The sequence below is a fragment of the Panthera pardus genome, unplaced genomic scaffold, assembly GCF_024362965.1.
Source record: "Panthera pardus isolate Hobbes unplaced genomic scaffold, ASM2436296v1 HiC_scaffold_24, whole genome shotgun sequence".
NCBI lineage: Eukaryota > Metazoa > Chordata > Mammalia > Carnivora > Felidae > Panthera > Panthera pardus.
This window is the reverse complement of record NW_026526810.1, coordinates 100,188,528-100,215,554: the sequence shown is the minus strand read 5'-3', so window position 1 is coordinate 100,215,554 and position 27,027 is coordinate 100,188,528. Positions and strand designations below refer to the sequence as shown.

The window sequence follows — 27,027 nt, the reverse complement described above, 5'->3', positions numbered from 1 at the left end:
CATTGATAATACAGCACCTTGCGTGCAGATAAATTCAACCACATTACCAGCATTTTTTCATCTTTACCCTATATAATACTGAGTATCCAAACCCACTGTTTTCTGAGACCAGATTCCTCAGTTTCTGGCAAAGAAATTACCAAGAGCACAAATTTACCAAGCGGGAAACTGAGGAGGGTTAGACAGACTTTGCTTTTCTGACACAGTGGAAAATGTGGGTGTATCACATACCGCTGTTCTTTATATACTCTCCTGAAGAAGACTGACTAGCACATAAAAAAGGGAAGAACTTGAAAATCCAGCTGATCATACATTTTCCCAACCATCTGGGCTTCTGTTTCTCTTTTGCTGTCACTAGGATGGCTTTAATAATATCTTTAACCAAGCCACTCTCTATCACTGTGCCTAGAAAGGGAAAAGAATTCCTCTCTCGCTGTGTTGAGAAGAACGAAATTGCAGCCTCTGTATTGCCTTGGTTCTAAGATCTGTACCTGCTCCCTTCCCTCTAGTGCTTCTGAAACAGCTAAGTTCCTTAAAACTAATGACCAAAAAGCCTTGCCAACTGCCATGACTCTCATTTCTATCAAATCAAAAATTATCGGCATCTTGTGATCTGTAGCTTCTTGGAATCAAGGAAACGCAGCGGTTAGTACACATTCCTCTTGTCAGTTGCTGTGTTAAAGGTTGGGGACCAAAGGGAACAAGGAAATCTAACAGATTCACCTTCAAAGAAAAGAGAGTCTAGGTAACTCCATTTGAAGGCACCAATGCCTTATAAGAGGCTTCATGGAAGGCCAGTGACTGCAGGAACTTTCTTATGCTATTAGGACCAAACTATTACATTAAATGTCTGTTCAGGAAGTCACTGTGTGGTCAAGGGGAAGAAGAGGCAGTCAGGTTCCCGCTTCTTAGAGCTCCTTTCTTTCTTGGTCTGAGACCTGGGAGCTACAGAACGGGTGACTGATGGTCTTTCCCATCCTTCATGGGTGTCTCAGATAACGAGTGTCTGTCTAGTTCTCTAGGAGATCCATTCTTGGCACTGAAGAGAAACTTTCTGGGAGAGTGGCAGGAGGCAGATGTTGGATAAAGAACAAAGGAAGATGAGCTTTTCAGAGGCAGCCCACCCAAGAACCTGGGGAGTTTGAACTTGGCTTAGGAGGTTAGCCTCACACACTCAAAGGAGCCTGCATTCCTGGGCTGGCACGGACAGTGCCACCACTTACCCTCCACATACCCCTGCTGGGGCTGGGACCCTGCCACAGCCCCGCTGATTTGAGGCCCGAGGCCGCATTGTGGCGAAGTTCCTCCCACTGACTCACAGGAGACCACAGCAGTGTGTAGAAATTCTGTGATGAAAGATGATATTCCTGACATTTCTCTTAGCTCTCAGATTTTCCAGCAGATTTCTTTGAGCAGTCTTTCTGTCTTCCAGACTTTGGAGGGATGGCTCAATGTTTCCAAAGTGAGGTAGAAAAGCTCACTTGTGGTTGTAAAATTCTAATACTGCCCTCGTTTTCTCTGTGAGACCCACAACGGGAGCTACTGAAATGGAAGACTGAACCAGGCCTGGTAGGCATTGATTTGGAGCAAAAGAACACCTGGGGGCTTTGGAGGAAGTTAATTAGTGGCCAGGGCCAAATGGAGTGTGGACAGTTCCTGCTGGCCCAGCCTTGGGCACCTTGTTTTTCTTTTTTAAACCGAACTTTAGTTGTATAGACATATGAATTTTATTTGGCTAAAACTCTGTGGTTGGAATGCCCCCATTAGACCCTATTCTGAAGCTATTTTGAGTTTGAACCCAGATAAAATATTTTAGACATTCAACAATGAAAGACGTGGGGAGAGGTATCTGTCTCTCTCACTTCCCTTTTCTTTAGTTCTGTGGAACAAAAGTGAAAATGAAAAACTCACTTATCTCCTTCCGTGTACTTTTCACAACTGGTGGTTACTTTTACGTCTTTATATATTTACATTAGAGTACATGCTTCTGGTAGGCCAAGTCCTGGCCTATCTTGTTCACAATGATATTCTGAGGCACAAAGTAGGTCTCAGTGAATATTTGTTGCACGAATAAATGAATGACTGACTGGATGCGTGGATAAACAGATGAATGTAGGCTCATAAAGTTATGACAATAAATGTTTATCACATGTAAATATATTAAAGTATCATGCAAAGGAAATAAAACATGGGATCTGGGAAAGGCAGTTTCCCCCAATGTGTCTTTGAGACTAAGATAGTGACTTATAGAAAAAAAAAAAGTATTTAAAAATGGTTAGTAATTGCTTTTCCAATTCATGGACTAGGAGCAAATAGTCTCTGAAAGGAAAGTGTTGGGAGAATCCCCCGCTTACAGAAGGGGGCCCCTCTCAGTTAGTAAAAATATCTTTTCCTTTGGTTCTACCATTTCACAGAAGAAAAAAAAAAAAAAGTTGTTACATGTAGACACCTCTTTGCAGCATGACTGTGCAGTGTATTGTTCAAAATGGGACTCTGAGGGTGAAAGGTGAAAGGGGGTGCTGGTAAGGAGGTCACAGGACCAAACCAGGACTTCTCTGGGCAAACTGAGACACGTTGGCTGAGTGTGTCTTTCACCATGTCGGTTAATCTAAGCCCACTCAAAGCATTTTCTTGAAATCCATCTTCTGATGAAAGTACTTGCTCTTCATTGAATTCTTCTCCTGTTAAGCTCCTTGATGAGTTTTGATCTTGAGAATTAGTTCTCAGAAAGTACAGTATCTTGAGCTTCTCTGGTAAACTGTTAGTTCTAGCGTTAACTCCTTCAACACAGTGTGACACAAGCTACCCTTTCTAGAGTGTGTGTGTCACAATGTCAAGTGAGACATTGTGAAAATATCTCACGCGTGGTAAGCCCTCAACTCTGCCTCTTTCTTCTGATGAAAACAGAATATAAAAATATACAATACTTGCAGTGAATTGTACAAAGTACGGCCGCCCCTCAGACGGACTTGAGAGGGAAAGTGCTTCTTAACGTATTTACTTCCTTTGGTAATGCCACAGCACAAAGATTACACTCAGCCTTCCTGGCCATAAACGCTTCAGTTTTTCCCATTCTTGCTGCCAAAGCTGAAATGCCAAGAAATGCTGGGAACTGTGATTATACACACTTCATATTTTACATTCTAAAACCCCAAGGAATAAGCTGTGGAGAACAGAGTCCTATTTCTTAAATAGCAGGACAGATACTGAACTCCAGCTCTGTGGAGCATGGCTGAGTATTTGCATGGGGGGAAACAAACAAAGACCTCACAGATTTCTTCCAGTCTGTGTGTACCTTCCTGGCATCTGTGGCAGACCTTGGCTAACTTTTCTCATTTATTTCGTTTTTGTTATTTTTTAACTTTCTGAATGACTCAACCAGATTCTTACGGGAAAAAAAAAAAATCACCACCCCACATACGAGTCAGTCATAAGGCAACTCAGTTACTGCCTTTGACAGGTTTGAACCTGTCTGTTCACAGATGAGGAAACAAAACTCCAGTGTTCCTTCGGCCAAAATTATATCCCCTTCCTTAGCGTGGCAGTAAAGCAGCCAGCAGACAGCATTCAGATTTCACGGGTTCCAAAGCTTCCTCCCCAGCTGTAAATTAATTTCACTGCCACGGTGCATTTTTCTCAATTCCGTCCTCAAGTGTAGGAGTTAAAACAAACAAAACCAACCAACCAACCAACCAAAGGTTCTCCTTCCTTCCTCCTTGCCTCCCTTCAAGAACTAACACAAGAGCCACAGGTACCCGGGAAGGGCTCGTGATGACAAGACCTGTACTCCTAAAGGGTGAATTTCCTGACTCACTGTCACCTGCCTTCGTCTACTGCTCAGAGCCCCATTTCTTTGTCAAAGAAGTGTTAGAATCCTCACGAGGTGAACGTGGGAGGGGCAGGCTTCTCACTGCTTGGATTAAATGAAGATTTAATACTCACTTCTTGCTTAATTTGCAAGATTTGGATGCCTCCACACGTTCCTCATGTTCTCAGAGAACAGGAGCTCACACAGGATTTCTCCCCTTCCTCCCCACCGGGGCCGCACATGCTCCAGGGCCTTGCAGAGAAAGGGGTTGAGAGGCTCCTGGTAAAGGAGCGAGCCCCTTGTGCAAGAAAGCAGGCCCCATCCAGTCGGGCTGGAAGTAATGTGCTGCTACTCCTCAGCCCAGTTATAAACGGCAGCTGCTCTCCGTGTAGGGCTGGAAAGCAATTTCTCTCTGTGCCTATGTAACTGCAATAAACTTTTATAAGCCTGTTACATGATCTGAACAAACCAGCACAGTTTCTCCAACAAGAGCAGAATTCTTTGCAGGTTTGAACCCTCACCCACACACCCTTCTCGGAGAAGAAAAGGAGGCTCAGCTGCTACCTTTTCATAGTTTAGAGCTGGCCTTTCCAAAGACTTAGGAAAAACCTCTACTCCTTCAGGGCATCCGACAGTGCCATTTGGCTCTCAAGAGGAAACACTGTTTCAAACACCGAACTTGTGCATGCATAAATCATTTCTGGAAGGACACAGAAGCAATGCGCCTGGGTGGCTCCATTGGTTGAGGGTCCGACCTTTGATCCTTTCCCAGGTAATGATCTCACAGCATGGGTTCGAGCCCCAGGTCTGGCTCTGTGCTCACAGCACTGGAGCCTGCTTCGGATTCTTTCTCTCCCTCCCTCTCTCTCTCTGCCCTTCCCCATTGCTGCTCTCTCTTTCCCTGTCTCTCTCTCTCTCAAAATAAATAAACATGGAAAAAAAAAAAGGCATGGCTAACTGGTTTCCTTGAGAAAAAGAAATTGGGAGGCTGGATTTAGTGTTCACTGTAATCTTTTTAGAATACTAAACAGTTCTCTTTTTTATCATATGTACGCATTCTCTCATCTAATTAAATTACACTGACGTGCCTCTCCATTTTCTCAGATTACACAATACCACGTTGACACCCATCTTCATACCACTTATCTCTCCCGATGAGTATTCCCCGACACAAGTGTTGACTCACTTTGCTAGAAATAAAACAGAAATGAAGAAATAAAAACTATTGCTATGCCTTGCGCCAGAAATTGAAGATGAATAAGAAAAGCAAAGCTCTGGCTGCAAGCCCTAATACGGCCATGACAAAGGAGAGGAAAAGTGTGGGTCTCTTGGCTTTTCGTCGTGTTCCCTCCTGGACAACACCTCCTCCCTTCCGACCATTCCCTCTCGTGCCCTGCTGAGAAGTTTCTCCTCTTCTTTGGTCCACCTCCCACTTTTTTTGCTTATTTCTTTTTAAAAAATTTGTTCTCAAAAATCCCAAAAGTAACACATTCTCACCACAGTGATACAAAAGGAAGATACATGATGAAAAATCATAACTGTCCATCCCCTCCCAAATGGTTTTGTGTCTGTTATTCCACAATGTTCTCCCCACGCAGATCTATGTTCAGATGGCTTTTGCTACTATTTTTTGTACCAAAAAAACAAGACTTAAATGAGCATACATACCACTTCTTAACTTCTTCCTTTCACTTATTTATCTATTGGGGACAAGCCACCTAGATCAATAAATGTGGATCTAACTCACTCTTTTAATAGCTGCGTAATATTCTACAGAATGGGTATGACATAATTTGTTCAATTTGAAAGAATTGAAATAATACTGAAATGTGTTGGATCTGTCCACCTCTTAAATGGATTCACTGTTCAAATTTCTTCCCTGGATCACTTGTCGTCTTTAAAATTGATAATGCACTTGGAGCATTAACTGATACCAGATGCTGGCATAAACAAGCCCCATGAGCTGAAGTCTCACAATAATCCCATAGGACATAGTACTTAACGGGAAGCCAGCACAGCCCCATTTTCACACTGTTGCCGTGCAATCAACCTAGAGTCTGTGGTCACTGTCTTAAAGGTTAGCCTGGTATTTACAACCTGAAGACAGATCATTTGACTAGGAGTTCCACAGGTACCCCTATCTTGAGGTGTTCCTGTCTTTGCCTCTCTGATCCCCACACCTATGCTCATCCTGTGCCTCACCTTTGGCAATTCACCCTCGAACAAGGCACTGATGACCTGAGTGAAAAGTACCCACCTTTTCAGAGTGAATGGCAGACAGAGACCCCTAACTCTGGGGTTCATGACTATCTTCTCTGTTTTCATGTGCACACAGAGGCTGACGCTATACTACAAAGGTAGGTAAGGCATTAAATTCCTCTAAGATCTACGTGAAAGGAGACCTTGCACACCCTATTCTAAATCACACCAACAATATGCTTACTACCCCTATATTCAGCAGGAACAAAATTCAATTAAAGCCCATAACTGATCTGGAAGAGGTAATATGAACACCTCTTACCACAACTCATATTAGTTTAACCCATTGCTACTTAAGATACTTCTGGTTTTGTAAAAGAAGAAGAATGTAACAAGTCAACTGGATATTGGTTCAAGACTATAGAATAAAAAATTACATGTATGGGGGCGCCTGGGTGGCTCAGTTGGTTAAACGTCTGACTCCTGATTTCAGCTGAAGTCATGATCTCACGGTATGTGAGATCGAGCCCTGCATCAAGCTCTGTGCTGACAGCATGGAGCCTGTTTGGGATTCTCTCTGTCTGCCTCTCTCTTTCTCTCAAAATAAATAAACATTTTTTAAAAACGTTGTTTAAAAATTACATGGATGGCTTATCATTGCTCAGAAATCAGTGACTGTGACAAGAGAGCCAGGATAAACAGTATCATACCACTAATATTTCCTTCTTTGACAAGTAAACTACATTGGAAGATCCAGATGGCCTTCAAAAATCTGAAAGCCTTTTTTATGCAAAATTTGTGTTTTTCCACTTTATTCCTTAAAGGTGATCTAGCACCAGGGAACAGAAGATACAATGAGACAGTGTTTGAGCCAATATAAAGGTAAAATTTCCAATCATTCTATGTGCCTAAAAGTGGAGGGAATAAGTTACTCTCTGTTTAGAGGTATAGGAAAAAAAGACCACTCAGCAGGTTGTTAGGCATTCGTGCTTTGAAAGAGAAGGGTGTAGCGTGCTTGGGTGGCTCAGTCAGTTAAGCCCCCAACTCTTGATTTCGGCTCAGGTCATAATCTCATGTTTCATGAGTTCAAGCCCCAAGTCTGGCTCCACATTGACAACACAGAGACTGCTCGGGATTTTCTCTTTCCCTCTCTCTCTGCCCCTCCCCACTTCGTGCTCACTTGCTCTCTCTCTCCAAATAAATAAATAAATTGAGAGAGAGAGAGAGAGAGAGAGAGAGAGAGAAGGGTATTATGTAACTTTGAACTCTCTTCCAACCCTGACTCTAGAATTTTAATAGTGGGACATGGGATAGGTAAGTTTTGATGCAAGTATTGAACATGGTGTAGAATGGTGATTTTGTATGTGAAAGAGGTCAGAATGGGTATTCTGGAGGCAGGAGGAACAGTGCCAAGGGAGGAAGGAGAAATGAAAGGCCACACAAGCTGCCACCTCCCCATTGTGTGCACCATGCACACACCTCCAGAACCAGATCATTCAGTGATGTCATCCTCTGGGGGTGGGGAAGGTTGCCCATCAGTTTTCACTCACTTCTCTTTGCAACTAAACCCAGAAATTCATCGATTTTCTGAGGGTCTGAGTGTTTTTGTTAAGTGCTAACAGGGCGCCTGCACCGAGTTATATTTCTGCCCAGGAAGTTTGCTAGTAAGTTTAGAAGTTTACTTAACAAGTTAAGTAAAATTACTTTTAAGTAAAATTTGGCATCTGCAAGACAATGGGAAAAAAAATCCCACCTTTAGGCAGATGCTGTAGACTGTCTATCAAGAGGAAAACTCTAACACCATGTTACACTCAGCTATTTATCCTGCCAGGCTTAAGAACTGGGATCTAGGAGAAGGATTTTTGTCTTAACACATCTGAAAACAATTCCACGACTGACATACATGGCTCAGTGAACCCAAAGAATGGTGATGAAGGCATCTAATCCTTAGCTGTTTGCTCATATCAGCCCACTATGTTTTCAATTCCAGCAGGTGCCGCCCTCCTTGGGGCCGAAATCATTTCCAGGTAGATTGTGCACTATTAAGGCAAGCGGCTGCAGAGCATCTTGCTTATTGTAACAGAAAACATTAAAAAAAAAACTGAACATGTGTGTGAATGAATGACTGTATAGGCTGATGTTTATGTGCCCTTCCTCTGCAATTCATGCTGAAGCCCTGACCTTCCCATATGATGGTATTTGGAGATGAGGCCTTTGGGAAGTAGTTGGAGTTAGATGAGGCCATGAGGATGGGACCCTCACGATGGGATATTTGCCCTTGTAAGAAGAGACAACTAGAGAGCTTGTCTCTTCTCTCTCTCTTCTGTCATGTAAGGGAACAGCAAGAAGGTGGCCATCTGCAAACTGGGAGGAGAGCCCTCACTGGAAATAAAATTGGCTGGCACCTTGATTTTGGACTTTGCAGCCTCTAGAATGTAAGAAAGAAGATTCTGTTGTTTAAGTCACCTGGTCTATGGTACTTGTTACAGCAGCCTGACCAGCCTAAGACAATGACTAGGACTTCACTAGAACTAGGATTCATGAATTAGGAGTGATCACAGCCCGATGGTCAAGGTTTGGCAGAACTTAACTGGTACAATAGCAGGTTACCTATTTCTGACATTATCATGTTGAAAAACTCATATTAGGGTATATTCAATATCACATGTGATATCCCTTCGAAAATATCATTTTTAAATATCAAAACCACAATATTTATTCAATACAGAACATTTGAAAACTATTAAAAAGACAATAAAAACACCTACGTTACCTTAGATACTCAAACAACCACGGCTGACATACCAATGTTTATCCTCCTAGAACTATTTTCCCTATTGAGAATAAAACTGACTGAGAGAACAAAGTCCTCCCCTCAGTGGTTTCTTCTGACCACAACCACCACTGTACTCATTGAGACATCTTAAAGAACTCCATCTCTTATACTCAGAAGGATGTTGCTGAGAAGTGACTTTACTTTCAGGATCCTAATGTGGATATTCACATCCTATAACAACCATGTGAAATCAGCAGCGGTAGCCTATGGAGGTGGTTAGTAATTAACTGAAAGGGGTGTCAGGAAACCTTCTGGGTTGATGGAAATGTTCTATATATTACTTTGAGTGTTGATTCCATATTTGTGTCCACCTGTCAAAATGCATCAAACTGTATAAGACTTAAGTATGGGGAAAGCAAAGTATGGGGAAAAGCAAACTGGAAAGATGACACCAATACCCAACACCAGAAACATGTGCTTTGATATATTTTTCCACGGAATGTTCAAAAAAGCGAGTATTGCTGAGCTGAACGGCTTCATGTGCACCCCTGTTTAATCCTAACAACTACCCTCAGATGTGCATTTCTAGGATCTTCATTTTATCAGTGATGAAGCTGAGGCATAGAGGGTTAAGTAACTTGCTCAAAATTCCACAGCGGGGAAGTTGCAAAGCAAAACTGGAAGCCAAGGCCTTGAAATCCTGGAAAAAAAAAGTTGTAACAATGTGCAGGCCTTTTGACTCAGCAGTATCTCCAAGGAATGTGGTTCCAGGGAAAGAATTGAAGACCGATCCAAGAGATGTGTACAAGAATATAAACACATCATTTATTGGAATGCCTGGGTGGCTGACTCTTGATTTAGGGTTAGGTTGTGATTTCGCGTTTGTGAGTTCGAGTCCCATGCTGGGCTGTGCCACACTCATGGCATGGAGCCTGCTTGGAATTCTCTCTCTCTGCTCCTTCCCCACTCGTGCTGACTTGCGTGCTCTCTCTCTCTCTCTTAAAATGAATAAATTAATTTAAAAAAAACCCATGATTATTAATAATACTGAATCAAGTTAAATGGAGTGTAAATTAAGTAGGCCCATGTGATAAACCACCTACATCACTTCAGTCACATCATATTAGCTTGAAAGAGAATGTAGACAACTTTCACGGTAGGGGAAAATGGTTATGGTATATTAATAAATATAATCAGGTTGAAAATGTTTACATGGTATGACTTCAACTTTGCTTCTTTTTTAAAAAAAAATACATTTAAAACCTTTAAGAAAACATGTCAAAAGACATATTTCAGTAGTAGGAATATAGGTTATTCATATTTATCTTTTTTATTTTCAGCAGTTACTATGTGTTACTTCTATAATTAGAAAGGCAAGAATAAATTTTATTTTAAAAATTTAAAACACGGGGAAAAATCATTGCTCTCATTGATGAGAATATACCCCCATGAAGATGATGTGTGTGTGTGTGTGTGTTTATGAGAGGAAGAGTTTGGTAGAGCCTAGTTTGAAGATAGCCCCTTAATAACTTCAGGGTGTTAGCATTATTCAATAACTTACACCTAACTGTAAAAAAGTGACATCACCAGGCTTTCTCCTTCAGTCATTATGTGCAAAATATATATGGTTGGCTTAAAAAACTTAAAGTCAATGTCCAATTTATAAAAAGACCTTGAAAAAGTTATTACCTTTGCTTTTAGCAGGAAGGCATAAAAATTGAGATCAATAAACACTGAAGTCCTCTGAATAAAGCAGACAGATCTAATGTAACTCTGAGAGGGATTAGCACCACCTTAAGCAAAAAGGTATACAACTAGGAGCACCTGGGTGGCTCAATCCGACTTCAGCTCAGGTCATGATCTCGCGGTCTGTGGGTTTGAGCCCCGCATCGGCCTCTGTGCTGACAGCTCAGAGCCTGGAGCCTGCTTCGGATTCTGTGTCTCCCTCTCTCTCTGCCCCCCACCTCTCAAAAATGAATAAACATTAAAAACAATTAAAAAAGTATACAACTTGAATGTGTCACAAGTGCTGTGGCTCCATGCCATCAAGTGTAGAGCCGTGGTTGAAGAATCATGGCAGAGACCAGCACTGTTTTTCCAACTTGTCTACTGCACGGCTCCTTTTTCAAGAACATGTGAAGAAACACAAAGTCTTTTCCTATGCAATAACTTTCATTTGAGAATTACAATTGCAAGGAAGAATTGTGTGCTTATAACCGGTGAAAGAATTATTTATATTATTAACCAAAATGAAAATCCAAATTTAAACATTCTTCAAGAATTAGAATTATCATTTGAAAACTTCTAGTATGGATGTTCAACTGTTCTTTTAAGTAGAGCAATTTCTCAGAAGGCTTTCATTTATGAAAAAGCATGACCTTGAATTCTGAGCAAATCATGGGTTTAGATTAGTGTAATGCTGGTCACAGACAATGGGTTAGACAGGCATGCTCCCTGCCTTCATGAAGTGGCCCGTATGAAGAGACACACAGGCCAGAAAAAGTGTGAGGGGAAGGGTATTACAGGATGTCACAGGAGCAGACAGGATAGGCAACGAACCTAGCTCATGGGTTAGGGGGCAGGGAGTCTAGAAAAGTCTCCCAGTGGAGGTGACATCTAGCTGAGACTGCACAGGTTAGCAGGAGTTAGCCTGGCAGAGAGAACACAAAGCATCCCATGCACTGTTGGTTGAGGAAACTTGGCATCTTCGTGGATTCAAACCTGAGGTAGGATTGTAGAGTTCCCCTGCATACTATGTGACCCTGAACAAGTTATTTTACTCCCAGAGCCTCAAGTTTCCTTATGTGTAAAGTAGGGATAGTACCATTTACCTTGGAGAGATGTCCCAAGAAGCTGAAATTAACTAAGTAGGACTCCTTACAGAGACATTTATCCTTAGAGATATATGCTAAGTACATGTGGCCATTATTCTGTATCGCAGAAACTCCAGCCCACTATTCTCTTTGCCACTCCTTCACTTTATAGAGCATGCTCCCCTCCCAAAAGCTTTGTCAGCTTGCCATTCCTTCTGCCCAGAATGTTCTTCCCCCAGATATTCACATAGACCTTGCTTCCTCATGTCCTTAGGTCTCTGCTCATCTGCTTAAATGTCCCACCCTCCCTGAACTTGATCTTCCCCTTACACAGCTTTTTGCTCCATAGAATTCATCGCTCCAACATGCCATATATCCACTTTTTGTTTATCTGACTACCTGTGCTAGAATTTAAGTTCCTTGAGGGTACAGGGTTTTGTCTCATTTGTTTCCAGAGCTTAGCACAGTGCCTGGCACACAGTACGTTCTTCACACATATGTGTTAAAGAAATGAATAAATACGCCAAGTTTGAGGGGATGCCTTTCTTTAGTCTTCTTTAACTCTCTTGGGACCTGACATAAAGCTTTGCATTAAGCAGGCATTTCATAAGCATTTGCTGAACTGTACAACTGAACCACTTTTTACAAATGTTCATCTGATACCTAAAGACCAACTGACTGTATTTTTATGGCTTAGCAAATAAATCCAAGATTGTGTTTAATTACAGTGAAGCAGTAAGCTGCTTGTTCTATCAATCTGGTGGGGAGAAGAACAAAACTGGTGGTTTGATTTCATCAGTGAGTGGAATCAATTAACACATTTATCAACTAGTTCCAAATAACCACAGCTCTTGCTGATACAAAAGGTCAAATGCTGATGAGGTATGCCAGGATCAGTACCCTGATTGAATAAGGACAGAAAGTAAAGTACAGAAACAAAATGTTTCAGGGCTAAAATTTCTTTCAGCCATTAATCTGGGTCCTTTGAGAAACCACACGGACTAAACTGTCAGGATATGCACCGCATATGGTCCAAAAAAGTTCTGGAACCTCCCCTCAAATGAAAAACCAAAAATCTGCTTCAGTACTGGAAAAGTTAAGTCCCAAATGAGTTCAATTGCTCCCTCCATACATTACAGAGTTAAAATTTAAACAAAATGCAAAAGTAGAGTGTTCAAATTTTACAATCTGTACCATATGCTCCAGGGTTTCATAAGGAAACTATCTTAAAGATTTACGATTAGTATGTGGTAAGTATAGTAACTATATACAATTTCAAAATATTGTTAAAATGCAAAGAAAATAATTTCGTTTGAAAAGAAAACACAATCAAATTTAGTTTACAATCAAATTTAGTTTACTATAAAAAGATTGGTCTTCAGAAGGTTGATATTTACAAGCTAAAACTCCAATTTCTGTAAAGAATTCCCCATTCCCGAGGAAGCATCTTGAGGATAACTTCAGTTCAAGCCCATGCTACAAAGAAAATCCAAATCAGCTGATAACATGTATGCAAAGTATAACCTTTTTTAAAAAAGTTTATTTATTTATTTAGAGACACAGTGGGGTAGGGGCAGAGAGGGAGAGACAGACAGAACCCCAAGCAGGCTCCACACTGACAACCCCTGATGCAGGGCTCCAACTCATAAACCCTAAGATCATGACCTGAGCTGAAATCAAGAGTCAGAGGCTTGACTGAGCCACTGGGTACCCCAAAGAATAACCTCTTATATTGACATGGCATGTTTCAAAGAGCTTTCACATTTCACTTTCACCTGATTTGAGCTTCAACAATACCCTGCAGAGAAGCCACATCAATGTACAGATGGGCAAACAATCTCAGAGCATTCTGAAACCTGTCCACACCCCCAGAACCAGCATGAAGCAGGGCTGGGTCCAACACCAAGACCTTCTGAAAACCACGCCCAGGATTCTTTCAGTTGAAAGAATATGTAAGTGATCTTCTACTATTCTTTTATAGCATTGTAATTTAAATGGATTTGCACTTTGGGGGACACTCTAAATGATGCAATATACCAAAAAAAAAAGTTTTTTTTAAGCCCTAGAGCCAAATTTAGGCACATTTCTAATGGGGTCCAGTTTCGTAGGGTTCTGTCCTTGGCTCACAGTTCTACTTAAGACACTCTTGTCCGGTGATCTCATCCAGTCCCCATGCTCTGAACTGATAGCTATGTCCTGATGACTTCTAAATATGTGTTCCAGTCTATCTGTTTCACTGAGCTTCAGACTCATATCCACCTTCCCATTGCACATCTCCACTGGAATGTGTCTCAGGTGCCTGACATACTATGTTTCTACATCTCATCATCTTCCTCTTCTGTCTAGAAGGCTTCCTGGGCTCATTAGCTGGGCTCCCAGCTAATGGTACCATCGTCTATCCAATCTTCTAACTAAACACCTAGGAATGACTCCACGTTGCTCCCTCATCCCCTGGACCCACCCAGTCACTAAGTCCTGTCCGTTGTACATCTCTTAAACTTATGCCCTTCTCCTCAGCCCAACTAGCATCTTAGTCCAGGTCCTCATTATCTTCCTACCTGGAACACTGCAATGGTCACAAATTGAACCTCCCCCTGCTACCTACATGTATGTGTCTGCATGCTCCCTCCCACACATAAATATGAAATATAAATCCACTCATGTCATGCAAGCTGCTGGAAATTCTTCAAAAACTCTTCTTCACCTGCTACAGAAAAACCAAATTCCCTGGCATGGAATTTGTATCTGACACTGTGAGTTTCCTATCAAATAACTATCCTGCCCCTCTCTCCTTAGTAAGAAAACCCTGATTTGTCGCTAGAACATGGCCGCATTAACTTCCTAGCCTTCACTACAGCTAAGTGCAGTCAAGGGACCAAGTTCTGGCAATTTCCACGGTAAGTATTGTGTGGAATTTCAGGCTCCCTAAAGGGAACTAACTCAGCTGGGAGAAGTACCCTTTGCCCATCTGGAATACAGAGATGATTCCTGAAGCTTTAGCAAACATATTAGACCACAGAGTGACCCTGAAGATGGCTGAACAAAAAAGATAGAAATCTGAGTCCCAAATGACTTCATGGAGCTTCATGAGCTGGACTGCCCGCTTCCAGACTTTTTACAGGAGAGAGAAATACATTTCTATCTGGCTTAAGCCACCATCATATTCCATTTCCTATTACAGGCAATGGCCCCAAATCCTAAGTGATAGAGAATTCAAACATCTCAAGAATGTTAAGCCTTTCATAGCTTCATTTCTGCCAAACCCTCTAGCCTTATCTTCCACCATAGCTCAAACTGTAAGTTCCAAAATTCTTGTAGTTTTCCACTCTACACACACACTCACCAGGAGCTTTCATACTTCTCAACTTTTGCTCAAGCTTGCCCCCTACCTAAACACCCTCCTTATTTTTGTTCAGGTTTTAACTTTTCATCACTTCCTACAGAAAGTCTGTCTAAACCTCCATGTTAGGCTAAGTGGCCATTCTCTTTGCTCCCATAATATGCTGGGAATACTCCAATTTTGGAATCCATCTGCCATTATGTATTTATGGGCCATCTCTCCCAACCCACAGATAGAGCCTCAAAGGGCAGACACCACATCTATTCATTTTGTATTTATATCTCCTAATAAAAGTAAGAGCTCAGGAAATATATTCTGAGGTCAACTGCATTTTCCTCACTGAAATGGAGTAAACGGTATCGAATGCCTCCAAATGTCCTGATTAGCTCTCCGTGTCAGTAGTAAGTTAAAGATTGAAACAAAATGGTAATTTTTTCCCCCTGAGATGGAAAATAAATTACAGGTGAGCCATCTTAAGAAAACACCCATTCTGAGAAACAATCTACTGTTTGGATGTTTCAGACCTGAATTTCCTCATGTATAAAAGAGACCTTGGCACTAGGCAATCTTGGAGGCCTCATCTGGCTCCAATATTTTTATAATTCCATTGTTGAACATAAACACATAGAGCCGGACACAAGGAGCCCACTGTGAATGGATCGCTCCTCCAGCAATTGGCAGCATGATCAGACTTACCTAACTTTTAAATAAATTACTTACAAAGAGTGTCTAATAAAATCGTGAAGTCATCAGATGACAGTGAATGCTCTAGGATAATGAAATGCCTATTGTGGGAGAATATGCCTCCTAGACTCCAAACACACTGGCCACCTATAGAGCCCTTGAACTTGCTATGCTTCTTCCTGATGTCGGGAACTTGCATTTGCTGTTCCTTCTGTTTTAAATGGTATTTCCATCCCTCTTCACTGGTCACCTCAGCTCAAGAGTAACTTCCTTAGAAAACTCTTCTGTCTCTCCCTGACCAGCCTGAATCACTGTATTAAAAGTTCTCACTCATTGCAGTGCATTCCTGTTCTTTGTGGTACTGGTCACAGTTGTGATTTTCTACTAGTATGGCCATCTGATTGATGTCTTTCTCCCTCACTATACCATACTCTCCATAAGGGAATATTTTGTTTTTGCTCATTATTATGCTTGTATCCTTGGCAGAAAGTTGATGCTCAATAAACACCTGCTAAATATCTCCAAAGGCTGTGTGAGGGAGGAGAAAAGTAGACAAGTTTCATTGGGGGGGAATGTCCAACTATTCTAATAAGCTGGAAATCCTTTGAGCTCTCCATCACATCTTTGAAAGGGGACCGTGAAGTCACTTTCTGGTGACCGTGGAAGGCACTGAATGAGGCCTCCATTTGACAGAGCAATCATGACAAGCTAAGAGAAGAGGCAGGAATGTGACTACATAATTTGGAGTTTTAGTAACAATTCTAAGAAGGGTTCATAGTCAAAATCTGTATTGAGAGTCCCATGGTTGGCACATCCTGAGGAAACAAGGACTCTCATGAAAATGACAAATGACAATTTGTAGTTTTCCTTGCAACAAACAGATCAAGAAAGGCTAGACCTACTTCTCGGAGGAGAAGGAATGATGTTATCCAATGACAAAGGGAACACAGAGCTTCTAAATTTGGTTTTCATCTTTATCTAAAGAGAAGTTTTTTCTCACTAGAATGAGTACAATAAATATAAATATGGAAATGAATTCCAATACAGGTGAGGTAACAGTAAGGGCCCAAAATTCCAGACTCAAATGAAAGACATTTGAGGACCTTGAAGTTCTGTCAATAAGAAACACTTAGGAGTGAGAAGGTCCAGGAGATGGGAATCTAACAAATGTTACAAGATTTTCAAGAGAGGTGAAGAGGTAGATATCAGAGAACAATGACTCAAGCAGGTGACCTTCATTACTGACCCAAATACAAATTGATTTGGAAACAGATTAACTGTGAATTCTTAGACATAGAAGCAATGCTCACAGTGGAGGGCTCCCCAAGCAAAACTATGCTTAGCTAATTTCAAATCACACAGGTATGTGAAGTCAGCAAGGTACCTGACAGTCCCGTATGACATCCTTGAGAAACAAGAGTCAGATGCTATTAGAGACTGATATTCACCCAGAACTGTTTTCAAAGACTAGCTGAACAGACCTTATCTTGGAGGGAGATTGTTAATCTTCCCAAATTCTGAATTTTAAAAAAAGTCAAATTAGGTAGAGACTGTTCTCTCGATTTGAGGAGAAATCAAAGTTGATTTTCTTGAAAAGTTAATGTGCTACATGTTAAAAGACATTATTTCAGGTCTGGCAGTCAGCCTCTGTGGGTCAGTTCCACACCTGGACAATGGGACAGGACAGCAAATTTCCATGGTAAGCACTTGGGGCATTAGGAGTAAACACTGATTACCAGGCACACAGCAAGCCAAGAACTGCATAGGGTACAGGGTGGTCTGACTCATGGGTTCACAGTGTGTATTAAAATGCACTGTGTTCAGGTGTTAAGACAGTAAGGAGGAATCAAAAGTTAAATTGTGCCCTTCCATAAAGGTTTCTCACTAAACATATTTTAGATACATCCTATGCTTTGTCAAAAACAGCAACTCCAATGTGTGCTGGCTGGCTTTAAGAGTTTGGGGTTGAAATGTCAAGGGCGCCTGAGTTTCCCTTTAAAATAGGTTATGAAACATGATTGAAAATGGGGCTTGTAATGCTGGAGGGCAGGTAAATGGGATGCGTGCCCTTTTGTCTTCCTAACTTTTCTGTAGGACTTGACTCTGAAAAAAAGTCAATGGCCTTGTAAATTATTCATGAGCTCTATCTGGGCTCCCAATCAGCCAACAAGCCCAGCACAAAGGAATGAATAGTCTTTTTTTCCCCTTAGCAAAGTGGCTCATTGACTGCTTACTTCCCAGCCCTTTCTTCTTGGTCTCTGGGCCGTGGCAGCCCCAGACCTTCTAACCAAAGGCGAAGGCACAACTCCTGTTCTTGCTGTATCTCCAGGGAACTGGACTTCTGTTCCTCCAAGAAATGCAAGTGAACACGTCTGAAAATCAGGGTCAAGCGGAAAAGCACAGAAATGTAACTGGCCTTTCTCCTCTCACACAAGGCACAGTTGGCTAAGAGACAGAAGAAAGTCAAGTCATAGGGAGCCTATGGTACTACCTTCCAAAGTCCTATTGGCAATGATTTGCAACACACTGAAAAATAAAAACCTTTCTTAACAATAAACAACAGCCCCTCTACAGGCATCTCTCAGAGATATTTACAGGTTCAGTTCCAGAATGAACTGTCTGAAATGAGTCAATACATTTTTTGGTTTCCCAGTGCATATAAAAGTTATGTTTACACTGTAATCTATTAAAATTGTGGGATAGCATTGTCTAAAAAACAATCTTAATTTTAAAATATGTTCTTGATGGAGTGACTGGGTGGCTCAGTCGGTTAAGTGTGCGACTCCTGATTTCGGTTCAGGTCATGATCTCATGGTTTTGTGAGTTCCAGCCCTGCGCTGGGTTCTGCACCGACTGCAGGGAACCTGCTTGGGATTCTCCCTCTCTCTCTCTCTCTCTCTCTGCCCCTCCCCGTTCCCACTCTCTCTCTTTCAAAATAGATAAATTTTAAAAAATAAAATAACACAAAAGTATGATATGTTTAAAAAATACCTTATTGCTAAAAAATGCTAACCATCATCTGAGCTTTGAGGAAGTTGTAATGTTTTGCTGGTGGACAGTCTCACCTCCATGTTGATGGCTGTTGACTCATCAGAGTAGTGGTTGCTGATGGCTTAGGTGGCTGTGAAAATTTCTTAAAATAAGGTAACAATGGAATTTGCCACGTTGATTAATTTTTTTTTTTCATGAACAATTTCTCCGTCGCATGTGATGCTATTTGATAGCATTTTACCCACAACACGGCTTCTTCCAAAATTGGAGTCAAACTTGTCAAACCCTACCACTGCTGTATCAACTAAGTTTATATTATATTCTAAATGCTTTGTTGTCATTTCAATAACCTTCACAGCATCTTCACCAGGAGTAGATTCCATCTCAAAAAACCACTTTGTTTGCTCAGCCATAATAAACAACTCCTCATCCATCCAAGTTTTATTACCAGATTGCAGCAATTCAGTCCCCTCTTCAGGGTCCACTTCTAATTTTAGTTCTCATGCTATTTCCACCACATCTGCAGTGACTTCCTCTATGAAGTCTCCAAGCCTCGAAGTCATCCATGAGGGTTGGAATCCCCTCCTTCCAAACTCCTGTTCATGTTGATATTTTGACCTCTTCCCATGAATCAAGAATGTTCTTAATTGCATCTAGAATGGTGAATCCTTTCCAGAAGGTTTCCAATTTACTTTGCCCAGATCCATTAGAGGAATCACTAGCCATAGCAGCTATGGCCTTATGGAATGTATTTTTTAATAATAAGAATTGAAGGTCAAAATGACCTTGATCCATGGGCTACAGAACGGATGCCGTGTTATCAGACATGCAAACAACATTCATCTCCTCATCCCTCTCCACCAGAGCTCCTGGGTGACCAGGTACATTGCCAGAGCAGTACTATTTTGAAAGGAACCTTTTTCTCTGAGCAGCAGGTCTCAAAAGTGGGTTTAAAATATTCAGTAAACCATGTTGTAAACAGATGTGCTGTCATCCAGGCTCTGTCATTCCATTTATAGAACACAGGCACAGTAGATTTAACATAATTCTTAAAGGTCTGAGGATTTTTGGAATAGTCAATGAGCACTGGCTTCAACTTAAAGTCATCAGTTGCACAGGCTCCTAACAAAGCCTGTCTGTCCTTTGAGGCTTTGAGGCCAGGCATGCACTTCTCCTCTTTAGCAATGAAAGTCCTAGATAATATCTTTTTCCCATGTGAGGCTGTTTCATCTACATTGAAAATCTGTGCTCTCGTGTAGCCACCTTCATGAATTATCTTAACTAGAGCTTCTGGATAACTCACTACATCTTCCACATCAGCACTTGGGGCTTCACCTTGTACTTTGATGTCTATGGAGATGGCTTCTTTCCCTTAACCTCATGAACCACCCTCTGCTAGCTTCAAATTTCTCTTCTGCAGCTTCCTCGGCTCTGTCAGCCTTCACAGGTTTGAAGAGAGTGAGGCCCTTGCTCTGGATCAGGCTTTGGCTTAAGGGAATGTTGTTGCTGTCTGATCTACCCAGACCACTCACATTTTCTCAGTATCAGCATTCAGGCTGTTTTGGTTACCATTCGTGTGTTCACTGGACTAGCACTTTTTATTTCCTTCAACAACTTTTCCTTTGAATTCATAAGTTGGCTAACTGGTGCAAGAGGCCTAGCTTTCACCCAATCTTGGCTTTCAACGTGCCTTCCTCAGTAAGCGTGATCATTTCTACCTTGTGATTTAAAGTGAGAGACATGTGACTCTTCTTTTCACTTGAACACCGAGAAGCCACAGTTAATCACTGGACTAACTTTAATATTGTTGTGTCTCAGGGAATAGGGAGGTCCGAGGAGAGAGACAGGGATGGTGGAGGGGTTGGTCAACGGAGCAGTCAGAAACACATACAACATTTGTGGATTAAGTTTGCCATCTCATATGGGTACAGTTCATGGAGTCCCCAAACAACTAGAATAGTAACATCAAAGGTCACTGATCACCAAAACAAATACAATAATACGGAAAAAGTGTGAAATGTTCTGAGGATTACCAAAATGTGACACAGAGACACAACATGAGCAAATATTGTTCAAAAAAAGGCACCGGTAGGCTTGCTCCACACAGGATTGCCACAAACCACACACACACATACATATATGATAAAACTGTGATATAGATAGGTAGTTATCCACTATATCCACAGTTATCTGTGGAATACAATAAAGCAAAAGCAAAGCACTATAAAACAAGGTATACCTGTATCTGGATAGGTCAGAGGCAGCATCCATATCATTTTGGCTCCCATAAAGGCCATCCTAGGACATGTATGATCAATGAGGCTGTCTCATGCACCCAAGTTTCTCCCTGTGCTCTCTGGATGGATCAAATTCATACCCTGTACGACCCAATTGTGCCCTTTACTGTGTGTGAATTCCAAGGACTTGGTTTTCAAAGGCTTATCCTTAAGACTCTGCTCTCAGGCCAGTAACCTGAATGGAATTAAATTATCCTGTGAAATAAATCCACAGGATAAAAATAGCTTTTGAATCTATCCTAATTAAATGTGTTCCCTTCAAAGTCAACCATATCAGTTGGAGCCTGCATATGGGATTCAAGTTGAAGAGTAAATTAAAATAAGTTCTCAAAACTGAACCACAGATGCCAAGAATTTAAATAAAACTTCTCAAGATGTGGGCTGATACAGCTTCACAGAAACGACATCAGGCTATAGTGTCCATCCTCCATAGTTGAAGACAAATGAAACAAGTAGACTGAGAGGCGGTCACATCCCACACAGGAGAGCAAGTCTGTTGGCCTCATGCCAGTGTGATGTGGTCCGCAAGTAAAGCCTCTAAGGGTTCGAGAAAATGAGTTTTGACAACCGTGCTATTCTCCACTGCTTCCATCTGAATGTCTGTGTCCCTGACCATCCTTCTCCCCACGCCGACCCAAATTCATACGCTGAAATCCTCACCCCCAAACGTGATGGTATTTGCGGGGCCTTTGAGAGGTGCTTAGGTCATGTGGGTGGAACCCTCATGAACGAGGTTAGTGCCTTTATAAAAGAGGCTCCAGGGAGTTCCCTTAACCCCTTCTGCCATGTGAGGACATAGAGAAAAGATAGCTATCACCAGACACTGAATCTGCTGCCACCTTGATCTTGGACCTCCAGCCTCCAGAACTGTGAGAAATGATTTTGTGTTGTTTAAAAGCCACCCAGCCTGCGGTATTTTGTGAAAGGAGCCCAGAAGAATGAAGACGCATGCTCTGGTTCCTTTTCATGAATTAAAGTCGCCCTATCACCAGAAGGGGAATAAGAAGTCCCCTCTTTAGTGGTAGAGTGTTCAAGTCTCTCCTGAGGAGGCAGTGCGGCCCAGTGGCTAACGGTATAATTTGAATTGTGGCTTTACTACCAGTTAGCAGTGTGGTTGCTAAGCCTTTCTAAGACTCGGTTATTCACCTAAATAACACTAATAAGATTGTTATAATAATAGTGCTGGAAGGATGAGGGCAGAAATTCAGGTAAAGACTGACTGTCACAAATGCTCCATGTAGCTCTTGTTGCCATCATTGGTATTAGTCTTTGGATTTACCGAAGTCCCTGTCAAGTTGGGAAGTCATAATTCTTAACAATTAAATGTGGGGAAGACTCTCTCTGGGATGAACAGAGAGCAGATGGATGGATAAGCCACAGAAAGGAGAACAAGAGCAGAGCTCGTGGCCCAGAGTCTGATGCTACCTACCATCAGGAAGATCTCTGAACTCCCTCCGCCACCAGCAACCCCCTCCAATCATGCACTGGGTGGAATTCTTTGACAGGAAAATTCCCATGCTGGAGGCTCCGGGGGAACAGAGAGCCTGATCAAGGAAGCTCAAAGCACAGGCCATCTTCAGCAACCTGTGGCAGCTGCACGCCTGAAGAATGAGTGGAGATTCCTGATTCTGTTCAAGCGGAAGACTCCCACTGCTGGTATCCAGCCTGGCTCCAAGCTCTTTGCCCACTTCTCTGCCCCACAGCTGAGGCTGAGACAAGGGCCGCATCTAGTTGAGGCTTTAGGGCTCTGCCCTGAGAATTAACATTTCTGTATCGTGCCTGTCATACTTCCTTTGCTTTCTCTCTTCTTTCTGGCATCGTCGATCCGTCCTGATGAATTCTTTCCTAGCCTCACTCCTCTCTTCCTGTTTTGACTCTAAGATATTTAAGGATATTCAGTTTTTAAAGTTCTTTCACACTTGCACAGTGATGTCAATACTGTTCTGAGCCCCCAAAAGGAACAGTGTTAGCAAGGCTAATAAATTGCCAGTTTAAATCAGGAAATTCTTTTACTTTGACATTCATGCTCCTAAGATAAAAATGATTTTTTCTCAAAAGGAAACAATTGCATCTCAAGAGAAAGAAGAGTTTATATGGCAACTAAGCTACAAAGTTGTGTAAAGAGGAGGAAAACACTGACCACAGGGAAAAAATTTAAAAATAAACATCGTCTAACACACTCACTGTTACATTTCCCATCTTACCCAATCTTGCGTCTGAACAAAGTTTCATCTCCTATCCCTTTGCATTTTGAGATCTAACAGTGGCAACCAGATTTTAAGCCCCAAGTATATTATCATCAGAAAATTGTGTGCCATGACGTGGAGTCAACATTCAGGAGGGGCTACAAATGATCAATATCATCAAGCAGGACACTGCTCATCAACAGTTCACCTTTTGGTTGCTTGACTGGTGAGCTGTAACCCCAACTGACCGAGATTCTTATCACAGTAATTTAGGGCAACAGTCAGCCACACTCTTCAGTGTAGGTATGGATCCTTAAAATGGAATGGATTGCTTCCAATGTTAAAACAGAAAAAGAGAGCAACAATGTGTTCAGCACCTTGCAGGGGCTGGCTGTATGAATTCAGGAATAATCTCAGTGCAGCAGTTCAAGCCGATTTTATGAACACCACATGGGGGCAATTCTGGTTTGCAGGCAATGTGTAACACTAGGTTATTTATTCTAAGGGACACATACCTTTGTAAATTTAATTCTAAAAAGATTTCAATTGATTAACAGGAAAAACAGAAGGGTGGATGAAGCCAGGAGGGCAAACAGCGGATGAATTAGGAGACAGGTTACCAGCGACCAAAACTCACCTGTAGATGATCCCTTTCTCGTGTAGGAACATGAGCGCCGAAATGATTTCTGCAGCATAGAAACGAGCTCGTGCTTCATCAAAACGACGAGACTTTTGAATGTGAAACATCAAGTCGCCCCCATTCACAAACTCCATCACGAAGAACAGGCGATCCTGGATACAAACACAAGAGAGGATCCAACGTGGTGTAACCATTAGCCTAGAATCTGGTCAGCATGATGTTACCTTGGGCGGGGGCGTGGGGAGAAGAGGTCGTCAAGTGGAGGTACTCAGTGGAATATCCTGATGGGGTCAGTGCAAAGCATGAGGGTGTTTGTGGGGGCCGGGGGGGGGGGCACGTAACACCTGGATCTCCTTTAAGTAATTCCACACAGCCTTGATCTCTGCATTAAACAAAAAGTAGGAAAGTCTCAGGAGCCTTTGGTTCTAGTAGCAGCTCTGCACTTAAACGCCACGTAACCTTGAGTTTAATTTGTTTTGGACGTCGGACGTTAGCAAAGTGAGGATGAGGGCAGGATCCCTAGCCCAATCATGGGGTTTTAGAATGTGGAGGAGAGCAACATAAATGGAAAGGCACATGCCGCTCCTCTGGAACATGCAGGGTTAATTGCAGAATGCAAGGGACACCTACCGGGTCCTCACACTTGGGCAGGGAACACTCACAGAAAGAGGAAAACATTTTAGACAAGCCTGTCAAACAGCAGCCTAACGACAGCCTCAGAGTAGCCTCAGTGTTAGAAATTCCATTCGGGCCATGAGGAAATTCCCGAGTTAGGAGTGGAAAGGCGCAGACTGGTGGGATGCTGGCTCCACTTGGAAGGAGCTCTCAACCTCACAGAGGAAAGGGCCCTCACGGTTCCCCATGCCAGTGCACTAAGTACTGAGCATGTGGTGTGAACACAGTGCCTTGATTAAGACTTTAATAAAAGGAACGTGAAGCCTCAATGAAAAAGCGAAGTCTGTAAGACTGACAGTATCAAGTGCTTTGTTTCAGGAACCTCTGAGGTCAGTGGATTTCCTTACCCCCTCCACTAACATCTACGAAGTCCCTGGGTCTCCAGGCACTGAATGAGGTGCTGGGGATCCAAGAGAGTAGAACAGGCATAATGTAGATACAACCTCTACCCATACAGAGTCTGGTAGGGAGACAGACACTGATTTAAAAAAATAAACAAGGAGTCATATAAACAAATAAAGTTACAAATTCTGGTAAATCCTGTGAAGGAAAAGGGGAGGAAGAGGAGACATCTGGTCATCTGCCTGGGGGTCAGTGGAGGAGTCTCTGAGCGAGTGACATGTAAGCAAAGGTCTACAGGATAACCCCGCAGGGCCAGCCATCATCGTTTTGGGGGCGGGGGGGGCGGGGGTGGTGGACATCATTTTGAAGGAAATTGGTTTTTGCCAATTCACAAAGGATGTGTACTGACAACTCATCTTTCCTTGTGGTTTTCAGTGCCCCAGCTTTGTTCACAATGTTACCCCGCATCCACAGCTGAGCAGTGGACACAGCTGTGCGAGTTGTAGCTCACACTCCCAAGTCACCACTGGTTTCATCGGGCCTTCCAGATCAGAAAACAGGACTCATGACCTCTTAGTGCTGATTTTAAGTAAGACCTTAATTCAGAGAAAAAAAAATCCCCTGGGTCTATGAAACTTCTGTTAATGAGAAGTATGAATTTAAGAGTGAAGGTGGGGGGAGGTGGGGCGTCTTAGGTGAGCATCCAACTCTTGATTTCGCCTCAGGTCAGGATCTCATGGTTATGGTTTTGAGCCCCACATCAGGCTCTGTGCTGACAGTGTGGAACCTGCTTGGGATTCTCTCTCCCCTGGTCTGTGTGCCTCCGTAGCTTGCAGGCTCGCTCGTGCTCTAAATACATATATACATAAACAAACACACAAACAAACAAATATTAAAAAAAAAAAAAAAGAGTGCATAAGGAACGACAAGGTTCACACACACAAAAACAAAACCAAACAATGACAAAACAACTCTTGAGGTTGGCCAGTGTAAGTCAATTGAAAGCTAAATACAGTGAGCCATCTGACTGAGCTAGTGGCCTTCATTTGAGTGCGACTGACAAATGGAGTGGCAGATGTGGTTAGGACAAGCTTTGATGAGCAATGGTGTTCTTTATTTTCCACATGGGAAAGACCCGAGAGCAGGGTAGCAGTGGAGTGGGATGGAGGCTAAGTACGCGATGGAGATACGTCCAAGAGCTGTATCCGCACAGGCCACTGTAATGACAATGCTGTGTCCATTTTGAAGGGGTGGCCAAGGGGGACACGATGAAGACTCAAGTGGTAAAGCCACCCAAACCACCCCTCGACAAGTAGGTAAGTCTTACACATTTTTGTTAACCAGCCTGTTCACCTTCTTCATGGCTGTGACTGGCAGTCACATGAATTCCAAGAGCTCGAAATACCTGATTACTGGAATTGGGTCAGTAGGTAAGGGGCCATTCCTTAGGCTGCTGAAAGTCAGTGTAGTTGGCAAGAGTTCCTAAGGCAGTAGGCATCAAAACGATGAGGGTATTGTAAGGGCAATTTCATCCATTTCTAGTTTCCCCCAAATCGTTCTCATATTCTCAAGTCTGAAAAGCCAGAGCAGGGGCTGAGTTCCAAATCTGGGGGAGGAAATACTGCCTTCTTGTCTCTTTCATCTGTTCCTCAGCCCAGCCCTGGAGGTGGGTTCTCAGAAAAAGTAGGAGGGCCAAGGGGTCACACCCGCCTGTGATTTGCAACAAGGTCATAAGCCTCAGGAATGCGAAAATAGGGGTTTCTTTTCATTTAGACTTTCATTTTCTTAATGCTTATCTATTTTTAGCATGAGTGGGGGAGTCACAGAGGAAGACACAGAATCCGAAGCAGGTTCCAGGCTCTGAGCTGTCAGTACAGAGCCTGACATGGGGCTTGAACCCACAAATGTGAGAGCGTGACCTGAGCCAAAGTCAGATGCCACCCCGGCGCCCCTCAGAGTTTCACTTCTAACTTCCTATATGGCACCACCTAGAACAACTCTCATCCCTGAGGCTACTTACAGCTCTCGAAGCAAGCAGGAAGGGGAAACAAGCCAGCCAGATATAATGACAATTTACCAAAAGTAATGGTCCATCCTATCAAAGACCTAAAATAATGTCACAAGGTAGGAAAATAAAAATGTGCTCATCAACTCACAGAATGCCTTTGCTGAGAGGAGCCCCTCTGTTTACACGCATATCTCTTCACCCTAATAATGGCCTTTCTGACACCTAAAGTCACCAGGCCATCGAGCTTGTTGGAACAACATCCAAATGA

At 42.4% G+C, this 27,027-nt stretch overlaps 1 protein-coding gene across 1 annotated transcript in view; it reads right to left on the bottom strand.

The window, feature by feature from the left end:
- PRKCH (protein kinase C eta) overlaps positions 1-27,027 on the bottom strand; it is a 230,698-nt gene that overhangs the window by 48,626 nt on the left and 155,045 nt on the right. Inside the window, exon 10 of the mRNA XM_019451611.2 lies at positions 23,732-23,886. Coding sequence (XP_019307156.1) covers positions 23,732-23,886 — 155 coding nt within the window. The remainder of the gene's footprint in view (positions 1-23,731; positions 23,887-27,027) is intronic.